The sequence below is a fragment of the Ochotona curzoniae genome, unplaced genomic scaffold, assembly GCF_017591425.1.
Source record: "Ochotona curzoniae isolate NIBS_2020 unplaced genomic scaffold, NIBS_Ocur_1.0 scaffold_3208, whole genome shotgun sequence".
NCBI lineage: Eukaryota > Metazoa > Chordata > Mammalia > Lagomorpha > Ochotonidae > Ochotona > Ochotona curzoniae.
In genome coordinates, this window is record NW_024467106.1 from 4,139,450 (window position 1) to 4,162,489 (window position 23,040).

The following is a 23,040-nucleotide window of genomic DNA, read 5'->3' on the forward strand; positions in this document are numbered from 1 at the left end:
CTCTGCCCTGAGTCCTCCTTCCTCCTCTGTATGTGGGGGTGGAGATGACTTTCATTGTTCTTAAGCCTCCAGAGTGACCCTTAGTATCACTCAGTCTCCTGCGAGTGACCCTTAGCTTGGCCATCCCAGGGTCCCTAGGTGACTGGTTGTCTCTTTTCTGGAAAGCTCATGTAAGCTTTTGGTGAGCCCCATGGGTCCCGTAGTGTATTCCTAGGCATGGAATTGCTGGGTCCTGGGCTGTCCCTTTAGCAGGTAGAGGTGGCAGAGTTTTCAAAGTCCTTGAGGGCACCTTAAGTCAGCAGGGATGAAATTATCCAAGGAGTTCGCGTTTCGGGTAGAAAATACTGTAACTTAAGCCAGAAGTAGCATGCAAACTCTCAGTTGAATTGGCTTGTGCGGATTTTAGGGCTAATGAAAAGACCTACACATAGAGCTTTAGTCCTCAGAGTGTGTCTAGGATGCTGCTGCTCTTTCCCAAGCCGGCACCAGACTTGAAGGCTGTCAGAACAGATAAGGAGATGTCTTTGTGTTCTGCCTCATTGGTTGTTTAAGTATCACACCGGTTTATCTCATAAAATGTGGAAATGGGTCACACACCCACAGGCGAAAGTCATTGCTTGCTTCCCTCTTGCATGGCTCCGCCCTTGAGGTCTGAAGGAGTCTCAGTGGAAGCTTCCAGGACCACCAGGAGTGGGGAGTTGTGGTGAAGCCAGCAGCCTGGTGGCTGGGCGGGAGTCCTGACGACTTAGGTGACCAGGCAGAAGGTGACCAGCCTATAGACACCACATAGGTCCAGGTCTACACCCAGTGGCACTACCGGCCACTCTGTCCCCCAGCTTGACCCCGGATACCACGTAAGCACTCTGATGGCCTTTCTCCTGCGACTTCAGTGTTGGCGTAGGTTGGTCTGGGGTTGTGGCACAGTGGGCTACACTATCATAAGTATCCCATATGGTTGTGGGTTCAAGTCCTGGCCACTCCACTTGCAGTCCAGCTTCCTGTCAGTGCACCTGGGAAAGCAGCAAAGGATGGCCCGAGTGCTTGGTCCCCACGCCCCCGGGAAGCCCAGAGGAGCCCCCTGACTCATGACTTTGGCCTGGCCCTGCCCTGGTCATTGTAGTCATTCAGGGGAGTGAGTCAGAAGGTGACAGGTCTCTGTAACTCTTCCGAATGAATAATCTTTTTTTAAAGGTTTATTTGTTTTTATCGGAAAGGTAGATTTACAGAGAGAAGGAAAAACAAAGATCCTTCTGCTGGTTCACTCCCCAAATGGCCGCAACGGCCGAAGCTGAGCTGATCCCGGGCCTGGAGCCTCTTCCTCTGTGCACCTCCTCCTCGTTCCTCTTTCCGTCACACTCCGCCAGCCACGAGGCCACTTCCCTTCCGGATGAATGCCCAAGCCCCTTCCTAACACTCCCACTGCGTCCCCTGACCCCAACTGGCTGTTGACACTGCAAGCCTTCACGAGCCCCTGGCTCACATTGCTTGTCCTGACCTGGTCCCCACTTTCTCTTTCCCTCCATTTCCCGCTTTCTTCTCCCCTGTCCTGCATAAACCTGACATGGCGACAGTAGCTCTCTGGAAAACCCGCAGGCCGGGTTCCCTGTCCCCTCTGCCCTCGGCCGTTTCCTGTGCACGCCAGGCATGCTGAGTCCACAGGGTCTTCCCCTAGGTTCCCTGTGGGCAGCCCCTCCCACTTCCTGTGCCTGCTCAGGATGGCCACCCCACTTCCGTGACCCCCCACTCTTCCACCTCCCTAAAAGCTCTCTGATATCTTCCTTCCTTCCTTCTTTTACTTATTTATTTATGGGGAAAACGATACATTTTGCAATGTGGTCAGCTTGTAAGCATGCTGAGTGGCTAAGTCAGTTAGGAAACAGGTGCATCACTTCTCCTGGGAGGTAGCCTTAGAAAGTGCGTGGAAAGAACTGTTTCAGCAAGAAAAACAAGCAGATGCCTGGAGTCCCCTTATCCCTTGAATCTTCACAGTGACTAGTGTGGGCTGCTAGACTGAAGCCAGGAGCAAGAGCTCGATCCGAGCCTCCCACATGGGTGGTGGAGATCCCAACTGCACGAGCCATCTGTCTTTGTACCAGAGTGTGCATTGGCAGGAAGCTGGCTCTGGGAGCTGGGCCAGGGACTGAACCCAGGAGCCAGAGGTTGAAAATGAGCCAGGCGATAGCGTAGCATTTAAAAAAAAATTTTTTTTCCTATCTACTTGAAAAGCAGATAAGGGGAGAGAGATTTTCTGACTGCTAGTTCACTCCTCAGATGCCCATAGCAGGCACGGCTGGGCCCAGGCTAGAAGACGGGAACTCCATCTGAGTTGGCTATGTGAGTGACAGCACCAGTGCTGTCATCTGCTGCCTCCCCAGATGCATGATCAGAAGCCAGCCGGCTACCTGACGCTGTCGCTGCAGCCGACTCCCACAGGCGACTCCTAACCACTTCTGGGTTCCGGAGGAGTTATTTGTTTACTTATTTGGAAGACAGTCACAGAGAGAGATCTCCCATCTGCTGATTCACTCCACAAATGCCAGACTGGGAGCTCCCATGTGGGTACAGGGCCCCAAGTGCTTGAGCCATGATCCATTGCTGTCCCAGGTGCACTAGCAAGAACTGGTGTGGAAGCAGAGCAGCCGGGACTCTAACAGGTGCTCTGGCATGACGCACGGGGACCCTTTAAGTGGCAGCTTAACATGCTGTGTCACCTGTTGTGTTAGTGGGTGAGGAATGCTGACTTCTTGGAGATGCAGAAGGCAGTAAGTAGAACTTGGAGTCCTGGGGGTTCAGGGCTCGGCAGACTGACTAGGGGTGAAATCCACCCACTACTTGGCTTTCATAGATCAAGGCCTGGTGTCGCAGTCATGCCCATGTGTACTTCTGTGTGGTCACCAAGTCACAGGAGTCACCCTCAGGTCCTGTGTGACAGCCCTGTCAAGTCTGGCCCTGTGTGTGCATTGGCTTAAACTCCTGTGTCAGGTTTACAGCTGCACAGAGGACCTTGCTGGGAGAGTCCTCTGCTGACTGTGGAGGGACGGCGCAGCTAGCAGTGCTGTGTCCTCTCCGGCCCTGGCCAGAGGCTCCCCTCCCAGGGGACAGCCAGGGCTGCCTGCTTCCGGAGAGATCCGAGGCGGGTGTGAGGGTTTTCTTGCTTGCCTTCCAGTGGCTCTGCTGTTCCCAGAGTTCCTGTGAATTTCTGCAGTTTCCTGATCTCCCATGGCATAGCTTTGCAGGAATTATGATGGCTTCCGGCTGTGTGCAGTGTCAGGTTAGGGACCTGGGCCTACCTGGAGGTCAAGTACCTACATCCAGGACCTCTGACCCTGCGTGCAAAAACCTCTGACCTTGGAGGCTGCAGCCCTTTCCCAGTCAGCAGCCTGGGCCCCGGCCTGCCTTGCTCATGGGCCCTGGCCTGCCTTGCTCATGGGCCCCGGGGCTTTCTGTTACCAATGACTGTGACGTTTTGCTGACTTGAGACTTCCACTTTGGTCCATCTGGGGTTAATTTGCATTCTCTTGGCCTGAATGGCACAGACCAAGCTTCTCACACTCGGAGCCATGGACGCTGCCCCTTGGAAGCAACTCTGGGAGTTTACTGTATATACTGGCTGTGGCCTACAAGGGCTGGGACTGGGCTGGAGGCCCCAGACTGGAGCCTGGAATTGGATCCAGGTCTCCCATGGCAGGGACAGGGATACTGTCAGTGAAACCAGAGACACTGCCCCCCAGGAGTGATAGCCAGGAATCAAACACAAGTACCCCAAGGTAGTAACACTTGGGGTATCTTGAGGAGCGCCATTCCAGTTAGGCATATGTGCATGGTAACTGGTGAGAACAGTTGCTGGAGGATTCTGCCTGTCTTAGGTGTCCGGTGTATAGGTGTGAGTGTACTTACACAGCTTTAAACACATCGCAGTGGGCTGAAGGATTTGTTGAACTTGACGTTAGACTTTTGCAAGATTTATGCAAAAATGGCTTACAGAAGTCAGGAGCCTCCTCTGGGTCTTCCATACAGGTGCAGGGACTCAAGCACTAGGACCATCTTCCCTGCTTTCCCAGGCACATTAGCAGGGAGCTGGAGGGAAGTGGAGCAGCCGGGACTGGCTCTGTCGTGGCTTCAGTTCCCACTCTGCAATTTTAAGTGAGCTCATCCTCTTTTGAGTGACACGGTGTGGAGTGGGTTCCCCAGTGCCTGGGCGGCGAGCAGACTGGAAGGATTTTATTTTACTTCAACTGTTTCATGGTGTTTGCTGAGGACACGCGTGAAGAACTCCTTGCCCTTCCTGTTGGCGTGGTCACAGCCCCGAAGGCTTTGCTGTTGCTTCTTCTGATCATTTCCCTTCCACTTCTTAGAAGCTGAGGGTGAGAGTGCTCACCAGAGCCTGCCCCTGTCCATAGCTCACTTCCTTAAAGCTTACAACAGCTGAGGCTGGGCCAGGGCTGAAAGCCGGAGCCAGGAGCTCAGTCCAGGTCTTGCATGTGGGCCACCTTGTGCTTCAGCGGGGCAGCGGCGGGACCAGAGGCAGGTGGCCAGTCAGGTGCTCTGCTCGGGGTGGCCAGTTGTGTGACTGTTGAGTGTAATTTCTGCCCCTTTGCTTGGCTCTACACTTCAGCCCTTTCTTGTTCTCTTGGTTTAGCCCTGCCTCTCCTCCCCCGATAGGGTCATTGTTTTCCTGTACTGAGTTACTAGGGAAGCCTTTCCTTGCATGAATAAGCTGTTGAGTCTGGTTCATGTCTTAGTTTCTCCGGTTGCAGTGTTTAGTCCAGAGTTCATTTCCTGCGCTCCGTCTTTCCCTTCTCCTCCCATTCCGTTCCCACGTCCTGTGGTCTGGGGGTACCTGCTTTGTCTTGTATCAGGTTTGTCCACAGCGGAAGACACTTGGGAGGGTTCTGGTGGGTATGCCTGCCCGTTCTCGCCCCTCGGGCTCCTGTCATCCTTTTACATGAGTTACTCATCTTTATATCCTGCTTCTCTGGAACCGGGTGGCTGGGGACTGGCTCCCAGTGCCCAGGGAGGCTCTCCTGCTCGTTCCCCTGGGTGGATGCTTGGGGCCCTTTGCCATCCATGCATCATCCTTTTCGTCTGCAAACCCTGAGTAGTGGTCGTGACAGCAGCTCCCTTGATAGGGGGTCGTGAATGTACCCCAGCCTGGCACGTGGCCTCCCGTGACCACCCTGTGGGAGTGGAGCATTGTGTGTTCTGCGCTGGTTGCTGGAAGCTCAGGGCAGGTGGTTTTGGGAGGCAGGCTGAAACAACTCAGCTCATGGCCCTGTTCTGGGGCGGGGGCCTTCTCTGGTCTACACGCTCTTCTAGTCCTGTGGGACACTCTAGGTACGGCTGTGACTGCCCCCTGCCCTGCACCCAGGCAGTCAGTGGAGGTCCACCAGGTGGACCCGTCCCAGGTCTATGGGTCCCTCAGGTGGGATTGGGGTCTTCCCCGGTTCTCTTTCCTGGATCGCATTTTCAGGGTGTGGACTTAACTTCCCTTTTTTGGGACCAGGAGGACGGGGCCCCCAGAGTCTGGGTCCCTCTCCCTGTCCAGCCTAGTCTCCTTTCCAGACTGTGGGGTGGGGCCATTTTAAAGGGTTCCTGGCCTTTTGTGTCTCACTTTTTGGGTTTAGAAAAGCCAAATTCTCCGATTCTGAGTTTGATTCTGCCAGCTTCATGTGGAATTTTCAAGGAAAACAAAAAGTTAGGGGAAGAAAAAGATCTGTGCCTGCAGGGGACTGACAGCAGGCCGAGCTGCTGCGTTCGCCCCTGGCCTGGTTGGTCCTCCAGGGCGGCAGGCTGAGTCTCTGGGAGAGACCCCTGCGTGTGCAGACCGAGTGTACACACGGCAGAACCTGAGCTCCCACTGGGACGCCTGTGCCCCGCAGAGGAACGCACGGGGCCCTGTTCGTGCATGCCTCTGCAGGCAGTAGTGATGGCTCGAGGACCTGGGGCCCTGCCGCCCCTGTGGGGAGACCTGACTTAGCTCCAGGCCTGGTCTGATCTTTCCATTGTCAGCATGGAGAGACTAAACCAGCAAGTGAAAGATCTCTCTCCTCTGTTTTTCAAACTGATCAAAGATGATTTTTTTTTCATTTATGGAATAGTAAGATTATATGACAAGTTAAAAAGTATGTTCTCTGCAATTTATTTGCCTGCCGGATGCTGAGCTCCTCCCTCCACATGAGCAGGGCTGGAGGAAGGCAGCAGGCCTGTGGCTCCTGCTGGCGTCTGTGAGTGAATTATTCATCCGCCCTCTGGGGCGCAGGAGGAATGCCCGGTGTGGGCAGGGGTGTGGAGAGCAGGGCCAGCATGAGTGCAGGGAGCAGGGCCAGCAGGGGTGCGTGGAGCAGGGCCAGCAGGGGCTCCGGCCTCAGATCCTGAATCTCTGCACAAGCTCTGGTTCACTTAGATCGATTCAGGCTTTATCTCCTTCAGCTCCATGTAAACATTATTTATTTTGAAGATTTATTTCTTTTTATTGGAAAGGCAGTTTTACAGAGAGAAGGAGGGACAGAGAGAAAACATCCCCAAGTGGCTGCAGTGGCCAGAGGTTAGCTGACCCAAAGCTGCGAGCAGGGGCTTCTTCCGGGTCTCCCACGTGGTGCAGCGGTCCAAGGTTTTGGGTCATCCACTTGTACTTTCCCAGGCCACAAGCAGGCAACTGGATGGGAAGTGGAGCAGCCTGGACAAGAACCCGTGTCTGTGTGGGATGCTGGCGCTTGCAGGATGGCCATTAGCCAGTAGCCTTTGCCCAAATGTTGAACCTTCCACATAACAGTTTTAAACAGTTTTTTTTTTTTAATGTATGTTATATCTGAATTACAGCAAGTTGCCAGGTCTGTCAGCTCGCGCCCCTTCTGCTCTGCACCTTGCGGTGGTCTTGTTGTTCCTATTTCATCTCTCCAGTTTGTTTTGGGTTTTGTGGGGAAAGATTTATTTGTTTGAAAGACAGAGTTGGAGTGAGAGAGAGACTGCATCTGTAGATTCAATGCCCAAATGGCCCCTGTGGTTGTAGCTGAGCCAGGCTGAAGCCAGGAGTCTACAACAACATCTGGCTGTCCCTGTGGCGTCAGTCCGCTCCCCGCCACTTCCCCATGCTGGAAGGACAACTGGCTTTCTCACATTTTCTGTGTCTGGGTCCTCAGATAAACTCTGTGTGCACAGCCACAGGGCAAAGCTGCCTGGTCAATAGATCTCAGTGCCCAGTCACATGTTGCTCATTCCTCCCTCCCTTCCTTCCATCTGAAAGGGGGAGACAAAGGCAGAAAGAGAAAGGTCTTTCCTCCCCAAGTGGCTTCAACAGCTGAGGCTGAGCTAGGTTGGAGCCAGTAACTTCTTTCAAGTCTCCCGCTTGGGTGTAGAGACCCAAATATTTGGGCCATCCTCTACTAACTTCCAAAGCCATTAATCAGGGAGCTGGATTAGAAGTGGAGCAGCTGGGACTCGAGCCCATGCCCATCTGGGATGCCAGTTTCGTGGCAGTGGCTTAGTCTGGTGTGCCATGAGGTTGCATCATTGGTCACATTTTTACAGCTTCTTTCCTCAGTCCGTCTACTAATTTCTAGAATGCTCTATATTTGTGTCTACATTTTAAAAATCATCTGAATTGTTGGAGTATCTTCCAGTGGAGAATGGACAGCCCCTCAGAGCTTGACCCCAAAAGGGGCAGCAGGCGGCATGTTGTCCATGCCCTGTCCAGCTCACAGGCGAGGAGCTGGGTGCATAGACTTGCCTGAGGTTAGGCGGGCACACGGCCTCTTTGATTCCCATAGCAGCGTCCCTTATATTCAAGTCCATGGTCCTTGTGCGTCTCCTCACATTGAAGATACACCCGGAGTTCACTTCCTTTGTAAGAGGCAGTGCATTTAGGTGACTGTAGGTTTCAGGGAAATGGAAGCAACTGCAGTAAAATGTGACATCCTAAAGACACCTAGTAAAGAGGAACAGCCACAAGGAAGTGGAGCCTGAGGCGCCAGCCCTGCAGGCCCCTCTTACCTCCCACTGGTGGCCTGAGGTCAGTGGAGTGAGAGGTCAGCCAGGAGGGCAGTGGAGGCTGCTGTCTCTTCTTAGGATCACTTCCTGGTCCCTGCGTGTCCTTAGGCATGCTGGATGTGGTCCTGACATCTGGCTTCCTAACCTGGAGGTGGAACCAGGGCCGGAAGCCAGGAGGGTTTGGGCTCAGCCCAGTGGACTCTGAACACTCCTGTGAGCAGCTTGTAGGTCCCCTCAGTAGAAAGGCCGCTGGGCCGGTGCCTGCATGCCTGTACCCACCTCTCAGTCAAGCTCCCTGCTTGTGTGGCCCCAAGAAGGCCAAGGGGCGGCTCTGGTGTTTGGGTGCCTGCCACCTGCGTGGGAGAGCCCAGAGGAGCTCCAGGCTGTGGCTCCCGCTCTGCCCTGGAGTTGGGACCGTTTTGGAAGTGAGCTCTTGCTCTGTTTCCCCTCCCTCTCTCTCTCCCTCCCCTCCCCCTTCTTCCTTTCTCAAGTAAATTAGATTTGTAAAAGATTTTCCTGGTTACACATCTCAGCAGGAACAGTTCTGAAATCCCAGTGCTGCTAGTCAGGAAGCCTCCTGAACTTGTCTGCCTAGGGGGCTGGGGTGAAGAGCCGTGCAGGGCTGGAACAGTGGGGGCAACCGGGGGCAGTGGGGCAGTGGGGCTGTGGGGCAGAGGAGGGGCAGTGGGGCGGGGGGGGGTAGCGGGACGGTGGGGCAGGGGAGGGGCAGCGGGGCAGGGGAGGGCAGCGGGGCGGCGGGGCAGTGGAGGGGTAGTGGGGCGGTGGGGCAGGGGAGGGGCAGCGGGCAGCAGGGCAGGGGAGGGGCAGCGGGACGGTGGGGCAGGGGAGGGGCAGCGGGCAGCAGGGCAGTGGAGGGGTAGTGGGGCGGTGGGGCAGGGGAGGGGCAGCGGGCAGCAGGGCAGTGGAGGGGCAGCGGGGCAGTGGAGGGGTAGTGGGGCGGTGGGGCAGGGGAGGGGCAGCGGGCAGCAGGGCAGTGGAGGGGCAGCGGGGCGGCGGGGCAGTGGAGGGGTAGTGGGGCGGTGGGGCAGGGGAGGGGCAGCGGGCAGCAGGGCAGTGGAGGGGCAGCGGGGCGGCGGGGCAGTGGAGGGGTAGTGGGGCGGTGGGGCAGGGGAGGGGCAGCGGGCAGCAGGGCAGTGGAGGGGCAGCGGGGCGGCGGGGCAGTGGAGGGGTAGTGGGGCGGTGGGGCAGGGGAGGGACACGCCAAAGGAAAGCATTGACTTGCCTTGGTTTCTCAGCCGCCTTTGTGTGTGAGGTGACACGTCGGCGTTTTTATTTCAGGAATCTCTCGAAGAAATACCAGCCTAAAAAGAACTCGAAGGAGGAAGAGGAGTACAAGTACGTTCGTTGGGTGGGGGTGCTCCTGCGGTAACGTGTAGGCGCTGCTGGCAGAAGCTGTGAAGAGACATGCACAGTGTGTGTGTTCGCAATTCATGTCTTGCACTTATTTTAAGGTGTTGATCTGATGGGCCAAATGATGGAGAGGGAAAGGGAGAGAAAGGGAAAAATAGCTTGTCTATCTCCGAATGACAGCAAGCATCAGGATTGGGCTACGCCGAAGCCAGGAACCTGGAACTCCATCCTGGTCTCCCATGTGGGTGGCACGGGCCGAGAAACGGGACCGTCTGCTGCTGTGTTCCAGGCACATTAACAGGGAGTCGGATCCAAAACGGAGTAGCCAGGACTCAAACCGGTGCCCCCCAGTAGAATGCCAGTGTCACAGGCAGCGGCTTGATCGATTGTACCACAATGCTACACCTTGGGTCAGAACAGTAAAAACGACTCTCAGTTTGTTCTTTGTAGCCTGCAGCCCAGAGGACTGCAAATAAAGAGGTTTAGCATCTGCTGGGAGCACATGCAGGAGCCATGGGCTGTGAATCCATGAGTCTGAGTTTAGTCTGGCAGTCTCAGGAGAGCAGTCACGTTACCCATCCACCCTAGACTCGGGTCCATCTCCGCCAGGTGCGGAGGTGGTGTCTGCGCTCACATCAGCACATACAGCATGCGTGTGTTCTCGGCTCTGTTTGAACCAAGCAGTAGCCGAGCCAGGCATCGCACCCTGGTGAGCGGTGTGGTCTCCCAGGGTAGGTGGCCCTGCTGTGATTGTGGCTGAGCCCGGAGTGTGTGATTAATCCCTCAGATCCCACGGGAGTCCAGGGCACATTAACCTGGTTTTGGAGCCGGTTCTCCCTGGGGTGCAGAGCGGTGCCAGGAGCAGGCGTTGTGGGCCATGTGTGACAATGCACGTGGCTGTGCTGTGTCCTGCAGGTACACATCCTGTAAAGCCTTCCTCTCCACCCTGAATGAGATGAATGACTACGCGGGGCAGCATGAGGTCATCTCCGAGAACATGACGGCACAGATCATGGTGGACCTGGCCCGCTACGTGCAGGAACTGAAGCAGGAGAGGAAGTCGGTAAGATGTGTGTGTGTTCCATGGACCAAGCACGATGGGGCTGTCCCTGGGACATACCCAACTTGTCTGGTAATGCACTTGCCATCTTGGGCACTCCCCTGTTTTTGGGCTGTGCCTATGGGTCTGTGAGGATGTCTCCCTGGGCCCCCTGCATGCCTAAGGCTCAGCTGTGGCCCCCAGGGAGTGGCCTGAGTGTCCTGTGTTTGAGGATAGAAGGAGAGCAAGCATGAAGAGGCAGAGCCATGGGTGTGAGATGTACCGTGTGCAAAGACAGTGTTAAAACAAGTGCTTGTCAAGGGATTCCAAAGCCGGAGAGAAGGCCTGGCTGCCTCTCGGCTCTTTCACTGCCGTCTCTTCCCAGTTTGGGTTGTTAAGGACAACATGCACTCCCAGTGCAGTTGAAGGGGGCGATCGTGCCTTCGTTCAGCTTCAGGCCCCATCAGTGTAGCTTTCCTCGGATGGCTTATCCAGCACGTTTGGCTGGTCCTGGCCTTCTGAGTGCAAATCTGGAGCCACCTTCAGTGCCAACAAGACAAGTGTTACTCCTGTCAACACTGGGGGATCTGATGGAGGAACGGAGAAAATGATTATTGCATTGCGTTTATGTGAGTTGACCCAAGTCACAGCCCTGGGGTGGGGAGGGGCCTTCAAAAGGTCATGGAAAAGGAGCTGCGACTTGTCAACCTATTTCCCACCAAGTTTTTGGAGTACACTCATACAGGTGCCGTGAGAGCATTCATCTATCTACCTTTTAATTAAGATTTAATTTATTTTGAGTCTAGAGCTAAGAGAGAAAAAGAGGTATTTTTTTTCATCTGGTTCGGTGCCCCAGATGGCTGTGAAGGCCAGTGCTAGGCCATGCTGAAGCCAGGAGCTCCATCTGGGTCTTCCATGGCACTATAGGAGCCGTCTTCCACTGTCTTGCCCAGATGCACTAGTGGGGAGCTAGTTTGGAAGTCCAGCAGCCAGGATTTGAACCAGTGTCTATATGGAATTCTGGCACTGTGGGTGTCAGCTTTACACAGTATACCACAGTGCCAGCCCCTCCACGGGAGTGTTTGAAAGGAATATCTCATGTGCTCATGCCTGGGACCCAGGGAAAAAACTTCTCAGTAGTTACCTAATGTTCAGCATTTCACCTTGAGGAGTGGAGGATGAGGAGCAATGCCCCAGAGGACAGAGCAGCAGCTGTTACTATCTGAGCTCGGTGCTTGCCAAATTGCAGGTTGATAGCACAAGACTTTGGTGCCTTGAGGAAGAGCTATCCGTCCATTGGTTACAAAAAGGCAGGTGGAGATGTCACATTGCTTGTTACAATAAGAGCTGTACCCCAGCAATGCCCATCATACCTTCGGGTGGGCTGGGCTGGTGGAGGGTGTACTGTGCTCTGGCCCAGGGAACAGGGCGTGGGGATGCTGGGGGCCTGGCACTGCCCCGCTCCCAAGCTATTTTTGGTGATGCTGAGTTTAAGGGAGACCTGCGGCAGAGCCCTGCCCCTACCCTGGGAGCCGTCCTCTGCTTAAGACCATTCATTAAGGAAGATGCTTTCCCTCACGTGATGGAAAAGAACCAGCGAGCAGAGCAAAGCCCCCCTCCTGAGTTCAGCACAGAGGACAAGTGCCTCCTACGACGATTAAGTAAATACGCGAGCCTGGACGGCTTGCTGACCGTCCCCCGACCTTGCCGAGCTTTATGTCTTCTTCCTGTTTGCTGCCTTGATCCTTGCCGCCCGCCTCCTCACTGACCTTCCACTGCCCCACCCGTGCAGCTCCCAGTAGAAAGCTGTATTTCTGGAGCAAATCTTAGTGTGGGAAGCCCACGGGGCTGGCCACCTGCCACTGGGGTCCGCCCCTGCAGCCACCGTCCTCCGTGTGCAGCGTGTACCTCTCCCAGGACTCTGGCACCTGCCTTTCTTTCTGTCCTTAGAAAACTGTTTCCCTAGGCTATCTAACTGCTTATCCTGGAATCCCACCTATGTGCCTTTGCTCCCACGCCCTCCTGCCCCTGGATTCTTATGTATTCATTCAAAAGGCTGAGTTAGAGAAAGGTCAGCCAGATCACTCCCCAAATGGCCACAGCAGCTAGAGCTGGACCTGTTCAAAGCCAGGAGTCAGGAGTTTCCTCCAGCTCCCCTGTGTGGGTGCTTTCCCTGGCCCAGGGAGCTGGATGGGAAGGTGGAGCAGCTGGCATTAGAACTAGCGCCACTATGGGATGCCACTGACGCAGATGGAGGCTTCCTTCTCTCACCCTCGTGTTCCTTTGCCTGCATAATGATTGAGTTGTTTTGTCTTGTTTACTCACTGGTAATCACAGGTCTTTTTTTATATAGACAGTTGTATCTGCATTGGCATACTCTTCCCTTTTTGATCAGAAATTATAGTGCTTGATGGAAGAAATGACAGGTAGCTGAGACACACATGCAATAATATCCCGGCAGCCAGTGTTCCTGGTCAGGTGTACTGTTGAATGGGGCTGATCGCACTGAGCTTCCCTCGAGGGACGTGACATCGTAGGATGTTGGGGAAGCCACTGGAGACACCCGAGGGGACATCGGGTCACAGAGTGACCTTGTGGTCTGCGTCCTTCCCGCAGGAGTGCGCCTCCCTTTGTGCAGCGACTGTCCTCTGTCTGATGACTGCGTGACGTGGCGTTAGTACTGCGTACTCATGAAACATTTTTGTTTTTTAAGAGTTAATTGTTTTTGTTGGAAAGGCAGGTTGGATCTACAGAGAGAAGTTGATGCAGAAAGAAAGATCTGTCTGCTGACTCACTCCCCATATGGCCACATCGGCCACAGTTGATCCAATCTGAAGCCAGGAGCCAGGAGCTTCCTCTGGGTCTCTCACACGGGTGCAGGACCCCAAGGCTTTGGCCGTCCTTTCCTGCTTTCCCAGGCCATAATAATAATTTCAAATGGCCCATGAAAAGATCTTAGAGATATCCAGAGGACCCGTGGCCGATGAAAGGTTCCCAGCCCCGCACAGATGCCACACAGCCAGCCACTCTCCCTCTGGCTTTTCTGCTTCCATGTGTGGAGTCGCGTGCCCACCCCATAGCCCCTGGGTTCCGGGTGGGTTTTCTGTTTGCAGAAGGGGTTTGTGCTAGCTTCCTTATGACCTTGCATCAAAACAGGAGCTGCCCAGTGAACTTGGCCTTTCTCCCAGTGTGCTATTGATGGATGCTGTTGAAAGCATGTTGCTTTTAAAACACTGAACCATGCTGCTCTGTCTCATGGCTGATGCAGATGGTGCCTTGCCTAAGTACCTGTTTTCAAAATTATTTATGTCTTTATTTATTTGAGAGGCTGGGCTGGCGTCCTGGCACAGCCAGCTCAGCTGCCTCTGGGGAACTCCAGTATCCTATTAGTTCAATTCCTGCCTGCCCCATTTCCGACGCAGCTCCCTGCTAATGTTCCTGAGAAAGCAGAGCAGGATGGCCAAAGTGCTCAGGCCCCTGTCCCCTTACTGGAGACCCACATTAAGCTCCTGGTTCCTGGCTTCCCATTGGCCCAGCTCCTGCTGTTGCTGCCATCTGGGAGCAAGCCAGCAGGTAGTTGGGAGGTCTCTTTCTCTTATCCACAGACATATAGAAAGCTTCCATCTGTTGACTTGGACTTGGCCCAAGCTAGGGTGCTGGGAATTGAACTTAGGCCTCATCTAAGGGTGTCAAGGGCCCAGGGCCTAAGCCATCTGGGGTCTGACACAGCAGGAAGCTGGAATGGAAGCCAAAGCGAGACATTGAACCCACACCCTCCTCCAGGTAAAACAGCCCCTCAGAACCATTCCAAAGTGTGGTGGGACTTACTGCACCTCGCATCCTGTGCTGCAGGGCAGAATCCTGTGTTCCAGGAAGGTGGTTTAGAGTGGAGAGATGACGGGTGGCTGGTGCGCTGGTGCAGTAGGTGAAGCCTCCCCGAGTGCCGGTGTGAGCCCCAGCTGCCCCATTTCTGGTTTAGCTCCTTGATGTCGCAGCTGGGAGAGCATCAGAGATCAGCCCAGGTTGCTTGGGGCCCTGCAGCCACATGGCAGATCTGGAAGAAGCTGGCCTGACTCAGCCGCAGTCTTTTAGGGAATAAACCAGTAGATGGAAGATCTCCCTCTCTCTCTTGCTCGCTCTTTCTGTCTGTCTGTCTGTCTCTCCCTCTCTCTAGCTTTGCCTTTCTTATAAATAAAGTAAATCATTACCCAATAATTAGTGTAGGATTTCATCGCTGTCTTTAGGAGGAAGGAGAGAATGGTGGCCAGAAATCAGTTTCATCTGGATTTTTTTTGTGTGTTAGAATAGTTGGTTTTCTCACTGGAGTCATGGTGGTAAGAAAAAAACAATAAAGTAAATTTTCTTTTTCCATTTTTGTATGTATTTGAAAGACAGCTGGGGTCATCGGGCTGTGCCGTGGAAGGAGTCGTGGCTGTGGCCCTGCTTGTCGCTGGCGGGGAAACAGGCTGACACTTGCTGCTGGGGGTTTTAGCAGAAAAGAAGCTTCCACAGGCGCTTCACTCACCTGCCCTGGGCCTGTTCTGACACGGACCCAGCGCCGGCTCGTTTTGATGCTAATGTGTAGTTTTTTTTTTTTTTTTTAAAGCAAGAATTCTTTCCGAAGAAAGCCTGAAGCCCTCTGCAGCAGTCTGCTTTACTGCGGCAGCTGCTGCTGGCTGCTCTGTTTGCTGTGCAGGAAAACACAAACACTCCTGGAGCCCCGCCCAGCGGGCGCTCTGGAGTCTGTCACCTGTCACAGCTGCCCTGTGCGTGGAACCCTGGTTGGTGTTTGGGGAGGACGTCCATCCGCCGAGTGCACAGCGCCAGTGCCCACGCCCAGGTACCTGGGCTAGCTTAAGGCTCTGGGGCCTGGAGGCCTCCCAGGTGCCTGGGCTAGCTTAAGGCTCTGGGGCCTGGAGGCCTCCCAGGTGCCTGGATTTTTTCTCTAGGCTTTTATTTTTTTTTTTTAACAGATTTATATTGTATTTCTTAGCTTTTAAAGCTGACCACATACAAATATTTTTAGAGTTGTGGTGAACTTTAATATTTTCATAGCATACAATTTAAGGTTTTTTTTTTTTTTTTTTTGGGGGGGTTTTTTTTTTTTTTTTTTTTTTAAGATTTATTTTTATTATTTTTTATTGGAAAGGCGGATATACAGAGAGGAGAGACAGAGAGGAAGATCTTCCATCCGATGATTCACTCCCCAAGTGAGCCGCAACGGGCCGATACTATGCCGATCCGAAGCCAGGAGCCTCTTCCGGGTCTCCCACGCGGGTGCAGGGTCCCAAAGCTTTGGGCCGTCCTCAACTGCTTTCCCAGGCCACAGGCAGGGAGCTGGAAGGGAAGCGGGGCTGCCGGGATTAGAACCGGCGCCCATATGGGATCCCGGGCGTGCAAGGCGAGGACTTAACCACTTGCGCCACCGCGCCGGGCCCAGGTTTTTTTTTTTTTAATTTTTAAATTTTAATTTATTTAAAGTTCATGACACAGGTGCGGGGATCATCACAGACCTTAAAAGTGATAGGTTTAGGGGGGTGTCAAGGAAGTGTTTTTTTTTTAAAATTATTTTGTTAAAGATTTATTTATTCTTTATTACAAAGTCAGATGTACAGAGAGGAGGAGAGCTAGAGAGAAAGATCTTCCGTCCGATGATTCACTTCCCAAGTGAGTGCAACGGCCAGTGCTGTGCCAATCCAAAGCCAGGAGCCAGGAACCTCCTCCAGGTCTCCCAAATGGATGCAGGAACCCAAAGCATTGGGCCATCTTCAACTGCCTTCCCAGGCCACAGGCAGGGAGCTGGATGGGAAGTGGAACAGCTGGCACCCACGTAGATTGCTGGCACTTGCAGGAGGAGGATTAGCTATGGAGCCATCGTGCCAAGCCTGGGAAGATTACGTTTCACTTTTGAACTTGTGACAGGTGTTTGGGTTTGGTGTTGTAGTGTTACACTGTCATTTGTGGCACCAGCATCCCTTAGAGGCACCGGTTCATGTCCTGCTTGCTCCCCTGCTGACCCAGCGCTCTCCCTGCTAGTGCGCCTGGGAAAACAGGAAAAGATGCCTCAGGTGCCTGGGCCCCTCAGCCACGTGGAAGACCAGGTCCTTGGCTTCAACTTGGTCCAGCCTATCTGTTGTGGCCACGTGGGAAGTAAACTAGTAGGTGAAAGGTTGATTCTCTTTCCCTGCCTTTCGAATAAATAAAGTAAATCTTTTTTTTTTTCTTTTTCTTTTTTAAAGATTTGCTGGAAATTGGGCCCAATGCAATAGTCCAGTGGCTGAAGTTCTTGCCTTGTGTGTGCCGAAATCCTGTGTGGATGCCAGTTCCTATCCTGGCAGCTCCACTCCTCATCCAGCTCCCTGCTTGTGGCCTGGGAAAGCAGTTGAGGACGGTCCAAAGCCTTGGGACCCTGCACCCACGTGGAAGTGGAGTGACTGGGATATGAACTGTCGCCCCTAGAGAATCCCGGCACATACAGGCTAGGACTTTGCCACTAGGCTGCCGTCCTGGGGCCAAGTAAAGTAAATTTTAAAAAGGTGGGGAGGAGTCCTGTTTATAGCTCTTACGTAGTGGCCTCGTTTCCTGTAAGGCAGCTATATACCCTGAATGTTTGGAAGAGAAAAAAATTAAAAACTTCCTTTTAAAAGACTAATGAAAACTGATGTATTTGAGATCTTCAGTCTACTGCTTCATTCTCCACACAGCCACAAAAGCCACACGGTGGAACAGCGGGGACTGGGACTTGGCGCCAGCACCGTGAGCAGTACTTCAGTTTACTTCCTTAGAAGGCAAAGTGAATGCCCAACCCCAAACTCTACCAGGTCTCCCGTATAGCTGGTGGATCCCTGCCTCCTGACCATCATCTCTGCACCCAGGTGCATCAGCAAGGGGCCTGGACTGTCTCCCAGCACCCAGCTGCGGGATGCCGTCGCCTCCAGACACCTTAGGTGTGGGATGCCATGGCTTCCTGGCACCCAGGTGCGGGATGCCGTCGCCTCCAGGCACCTAGGTGTGGGATGCCATGGCTTCCTGGCACCCAGCTGTGGGATGCTGTTGCCTCCAGGAACGCAGCTGCGGGATGCCGTCACCTCCTGGCACCCAGCTGCGGGATGCCGTCACCTCCTGGCACCCAGCTGCGGGATGCCGTGGCCTCCTGGCACCCAGCTGCGGGATGCCGTGGCCTCCTGGCACCCAGCTGCGGGATGCCGTCACCTCCTGGCACCCAGCTGCGGGATGCCGTGGCCTCCTGGCACCCAGCTGCGGGATGCCGTGGCCCCAGCACAGCCTGTGGGTCCACAGCATCCCTCTTTGACCATCCATGACTTCCTTTTTCCCTGTCAGCCTTGTCTTCTAGCTCTCGTGGCTTCCTGTTGGCTTAGGTGTGTATTTAACCTGCAGGGCAGTTGCCCACGGCCCAAAGCAGAGTTACCTGGTTTCCATTGCAGTTCCAATTCTAGCTTCCTGGTGATGTAATAGCCTTGTCCTCCAAGAGGAACCCAGTGAGGGCCTGCAGGCGTTGTGTTTCTATCTGTTCTGTAACTTGGTGCTTTCCTCGGAGCTGGAAGTGAAGGTTGTTGCTGGCTGTGGGCAGCCCCGGCGGGAGCTGAGACAATTCCACTGTCCTGGTGTCTAGCGCCGAGTGCCCAGTTTGCTTCAGTTGACCTGTGGCCAACTTCTCTCTGTGGCTGTTGTCGTCTTTACATTTTTCTCTCTTCCCTGAAATGGCTGTCCTGGCACCAGGGGTGTTTGTGTGTTTGTGGCTTTTCCACCTTGGAGGGCTCACTGCCTGTTCCCACCCAGCTGCACCCTTCTGTACCTTCTGAATGTGAATACCGACCCTTCTCACCTCGCTCTTCCAGAGTAGGAGGTGAAACCTTCAAAACCTTTTTTGTCTTGATTGCCTGCCAATCTCTGATCCAAACTCCATGGTTTGGTTTTCCTCAGTGTCTCCGCTACCCCTAGCCAAAACTGTTCTGGGGAATGTGGGGCGGGGAGCAGTGCCGTGGTGACTTTCATCTGTGTAGACTGAAGTGCAACTCAAAATGGGTAAGTGTAGCCTTCACCCAGATACTTTTAAGAAACCGAAGCCTCCTCCCGGAGGAGGCGGAGATAAGGAGCAGGTCCCCAGGCCTGCAGAGATGGCATTTCCTGTCCCAGGGAAGAGCTGTGATGACCTCACCCTGGGCCCCAGAGAGGCCGGTCCTCTTTGTCCCGGAGAACAATTCGTCTATTCTGAAGTCGCAGGAGCACACACTTGCTCACTGTGCAGAGGAGAAATGCGTTCCCATTGTTTGTCAATAAACAGCAGATACATCTGGGAAGCCCCTTTGTTTAACTTTGCAACTTAAAGGAGGAAGAGACAGAGAGGACCTGGGGTGTGCCTGGGCCTGAAGAAAGCTTCTGTTACAGCCCCTGTCCCACTTGACCGGGGCAAGCAAATGGCAGCAGAGGGAGAAGGGACCAGAAGGAAGGATGCTGACCATCATGGCCATCACCCTCAGCTCTTACTATTTTTTTTTTTAGATATTAATTTATTTAGTTGATGGCAGAGTAGGGAAGTGGGGGTTTGGGGTGGACATCTTCCATACCTAAATGGCTTCAGCACTTGGGGCTGGAGTCTCCTACCTCTGGCTGGGACCCACGTCCTTGGGCCTTCTGTTGCCTTTGCAGGCGCGTCATCCGGGAGCTGTATCCAAAGTGAAGCAGCTGGTAGTGGAACTGGCACCCGTGTTGGATGCTGGTATTGCAGGCAGTGGCTTCTCCCCAAACCTGGGCCACAGCCCCACGGTGCCAGCCCCACTGTAATAAGAGGATCCCAACTGAGGCTTCTGGGCTCTTGTTTGGGAAGGGAAGGTGTGCAGGCCGGCTCCTGGGGGAGAACTCGCCAGTAAAGGCAGAGGGAGGCACGCACTGTGCGTGCGGAGGGAACCTTGACGTGAAGGATTGGCAAGAGAACAACATATTGTGTGGGCTTTCAAAGTTCTCCTGGTGCTTCCCAGAAAAGGACCTGTCTGGGAAGGCCACTGTCTGCAGAGGAGGTGCTAGTGTGACCCCGGGTGCCCCAGACTGTAGAGAACTCCCATCAGGCTTTGGTGCTGGGGTTCTCTCTGTCCTCACACCTGCTTTTTGGGCACAGTGGTGTGTCCCTGACCCTTGGGAAGTGGGGAGGGCCACATGGACAAGCCGCCTGGCCTCCTGGGTCTCTGTCCCCCTGAGTCTGTTCCTTCCAGTCTCTTCTCCCTGGGGGACACCTTCCTTCTTGCCCGCCTTCTGTGTACAGCAAAAAACCTGGGAAACTTGACCTTAAGGAGAGCTGAGACAGCCTTCCCTATAACGGCACTTTATTCTTCAAACACTGTCCCCTCCTGTGCCACCCCTGCACTTACCTACCTTCTGTGTGGGCGCAGAGCGCCGGGCCTGCACGTGTTGGGGACTCATGGCCCCGGCCACTCTGTCGCCTCACTACCTCCACAGTGTACCTTGGCACCAACAGCTGCCTTGCCAGGGGGTGCATTCATGCCTGTAATTGGAAGAAGGTGCCTAATGGATAGGGCACGATCCATGTCACCACGGGCCCTGGTCTACATGGGTACACAGCTGGGCCCAGTTGCTCTGTAAAGTAGGGAAGCCTGCTTGGCCAGGCAGGGGTGGGCAGATACTATTTGTATGGAAGGCAGAATTGAGGAGGGAGAGAGGGAGGAAGAGAGAAGTCTTACATGTTCCAAATGGCTTCAATAATGGGCTGGGGCTGAGCCAGACTGAAGCCAGGAACCAGGAGCCTCTTCCAGGTCTCTGGCTTGGATACAGGGCTCCAAGCACCCCTCAGGCCCTTAGCCTCACGGTCCCTGGACACCCCAGGGACCCCCTTGTTTTCAAGGGCAGGTTCCAGCACCGTGGCTGAGATGTATCTCTAGAGGCCGGCGTTGTAGTTTAACTACTGAGTTCAACTGCTGCCTGGGATACCAGCAGCCCATGTTGGATCATCTGTCCACATCCTGGCTACTCTGCTTCCATTCCAGCTCCCTTGCTGCACCTTGTGTTGGCAGCCTCTCAGCTCAGGGGTCCTGCCATGCCCTTGCTCACTCAGAGAACCCATAGTCTGATACGCACCTCCAGTTCTCTGGACTTCTGCCACTGGCAGCAGCCAACATGGGCCTGCCTCAGGTTGACCCGTGTGAGGATGGGGCTGGATGCATCTTGGAAATATCAGACCAGGCAGAGCACAGACATTCCTGTGGGTAACTGGGTTCATATGTGACACCCCAAGCAGGCTAACTGGGCCTGGGGAAGGAAGGGATGATTGGTGGGTGATAGTGGAGGAATCTGGAGTGATGCAGGCATCGTGAAGTTAGCCAGGCAATGTCTGTATCTGATGGAGGTGGAAGCCAAACGAGCAGTTGACGTTAGCCATGTGACGTGCATGGCAGGTGACTACAGAGGGTGGTCTCAGAGCACTGCTGTTGGTGGTGTATCTGCAAGAGCCCATCCCGAAGAAGTCTCAGGACCTCTGCCATGCCACATGCCTTGATTTCCGTGTGTGTGTGTGTGTTCGCTCTTGAATCTCTTGGCAGCACCAGTGCCCCATGTTTGAGTTTGAGATTCCAATACCACAAAGTGGGTTGTGTGCCCTGTGTCTGTGTGATAGAAGGTGGGCTGGCCACTCAACGGTGTTTCCTCCTCTTTCCAGAACTTTCACGATGGGCGGAAGGCGCAGCAGCATATTGAGACCTGCTGGAAGCAGCTGGAGGCAGTAAGTGAGAGACGTGTGTGTGCGCGCGCGCGTGTGTGTGTGCGTCTGTGCAGTGGCTCCTGCCTGCGTGCTGTGGCCACCCGAGGCGGAGTAGGCAGCAAGCCCAGGGGGAAAGTGGTGTCCCCATAGGTTTTTCCCTCTGGAATTGGATTTGCCCCCAGAACCATCTGTCTAAAACATGGAGCCCGAAGAACTCTCACATTTTACTAAAAGTCCTGCGGTCAGAACCCTACCAGAAGTTAGACTTGGTAACTGGAAACAGACACAGGTCTGAAGGTCACTTCTGGAAATTCCGACCTGGAGCGAGTCAGTGCCAGGGGCCGGGTCAGGTCGGACGCCTCGCTGCTCACGGACACGTTCCCGGCTCGATGAATCACGTCTGTCCTCCCGTTGTTTTCCTTCGTGTTACAGAGTAAGAGGCGATTTGAGCGGGACTGCAAAGAGGCCGACCGAGCCCAGCAGTACTTTGAGAAAATGGACGCTGACATCAACGTGACCAAGGCTGACGTGGAGAAGGTGAGGGCACGCATCTCTCACTTCCCCTTCGGGCCTGGCCGTGCCCTGGGGTGGGGTCCCTCTTTATTGCAGGGAGCTAGTGGGGGAAGCAGGAACCAACCTTGCTGGAAGCTTCCATGCTAGGATGCAACGCCTCAGTGCCACCGTCTCCCACTGGGCTGATGGTGCTGAACAGGTAGTCCTGGGGGCAGGGCCTGGGCAGCTCTGACTTTGTGGCTCTTCAGAGAGAAAAGGGAGAGAGAGAAAAGGGAGAGCCAGGGCGGGCGGCTGAGTACCAGGGATGTGCAGGTGCACAGCAGGAGGTGGCCTGAGAACAGATGTGGGTTGGGGATCAAGCGTGTCGTGAAAAACTGCAGCAGGAGCTGCTGCTGTGTCCACACCGGCTCAGAGGTGTGACGCTTTACCTGGTGGGTCAGACACCCCAAGGATGGCCGTTGCCACTGTCCTGCAAACACACGGTGACAGCGCATTCTCCTCACTGCCCGTGGCTCTGCAGGCTGACCTGGCCCGCAGAGAGGCCCTTGCCTTCTCCCAGGCCAGAGGATGGTCAATCATTGCTCAATTCTGCACAGTTCCTGTCCTAAAGACTAGATATGCTTTTCTCTAAAATTACATAATATGTCAGAGTATGTTGTCTCAGGCCTGTGTGTGCCTTTTGGGATCCCAGCATTCCATTATGGAGCACCAGCTGGTGTCCCTTGCTGCTCCGCTTCTGGTCTCGCCCACTGCTCATGGGAAAGCAATGGAGGATGGCCCAAGTGCCTGGTCCCTGCCATCCACATGGGAGACCTGGAGAAGTTCTTGCTTTGGCCGGGCCCAGCCTCAGCTGTTGTGGCCTTTAGGGGAGTGGACCAGCAGGTGAAGATCTCTCCTCTCTCTGCTGCCCCTGAGCATGACTCCAGGGCTGGGATTCCTGCCGCCCACCGCCCACCGGGGAGACCCAGGCTTCAGTCTGCTGCCTGGCACGTCCCTGGCTGTCGCAGGTGTCAAGGAATCAACCACTAGATGGGATTTCTATCTCTCTTCTCTTCCTTCTCCCCTTTTTTTCAAATGAAAAAAAAATTTTTTTAAGTATAATGAGATTGAGTCAGAGTGTATTTAGAAAGTTTTTTGGGGGCCCAGCGGTGTGGCCTAACAGCTAAAGTCCTCGCCTTGAACACATCAGGATCCCATATGGGCACTGGTTCTAATCCCAGCAGCTCCACTTCCCATCCAGCTCCCTGCTTGTGGCCTGGGAAAGCAGTGGAGGACGGCCAAAGCCTTGGGACCCTGTACCTGTGTGGGAGACCTGGAGGAAGTTCCTGGCTCCTGGCTTTGGATTGGCACAGCACTGGCTGTTGCGCTCACTTGGGGAGTGAATCATTGGACGGAAGATCTT

At 54.4% G+C, this 23,040-nt stretch overlaps 1 protein-coding gene across 8 annotated transcripts in view; it reads left to right on the plus strand.

The window, feature by feature from the left end:
* Positions 1-23,040, plus strand: part of FNBP1 (formin binding protein 1) — a 103,621-nt gene that overhangs the window by 42,877 nt on the left and 37,704 nt on the right. For all 8 annotated transcript variants that reach the window (XM_040963324.1, XM_040963326.1, XM_040963322.1 and 5 more), the window contains exons 3-6: positions 9,286-9,342; positions 10,273-10,420; positions 21,084-21,146; positions 21,558-21,662. In XM_040963324.1, the coding sequence (XP_040819258.1) occupies positions 9,286-9,342; positions 10,273-10,420; positions 21,084-21,146; positions 21,558-21,662 (373 nt within the window). The remainder of the gene's footprint in view (positions 1-9,285; positions 9,343-10,272; positions 10,421-21,083; positions 21,147-21,557; positions 21,663-23,040) is intronic.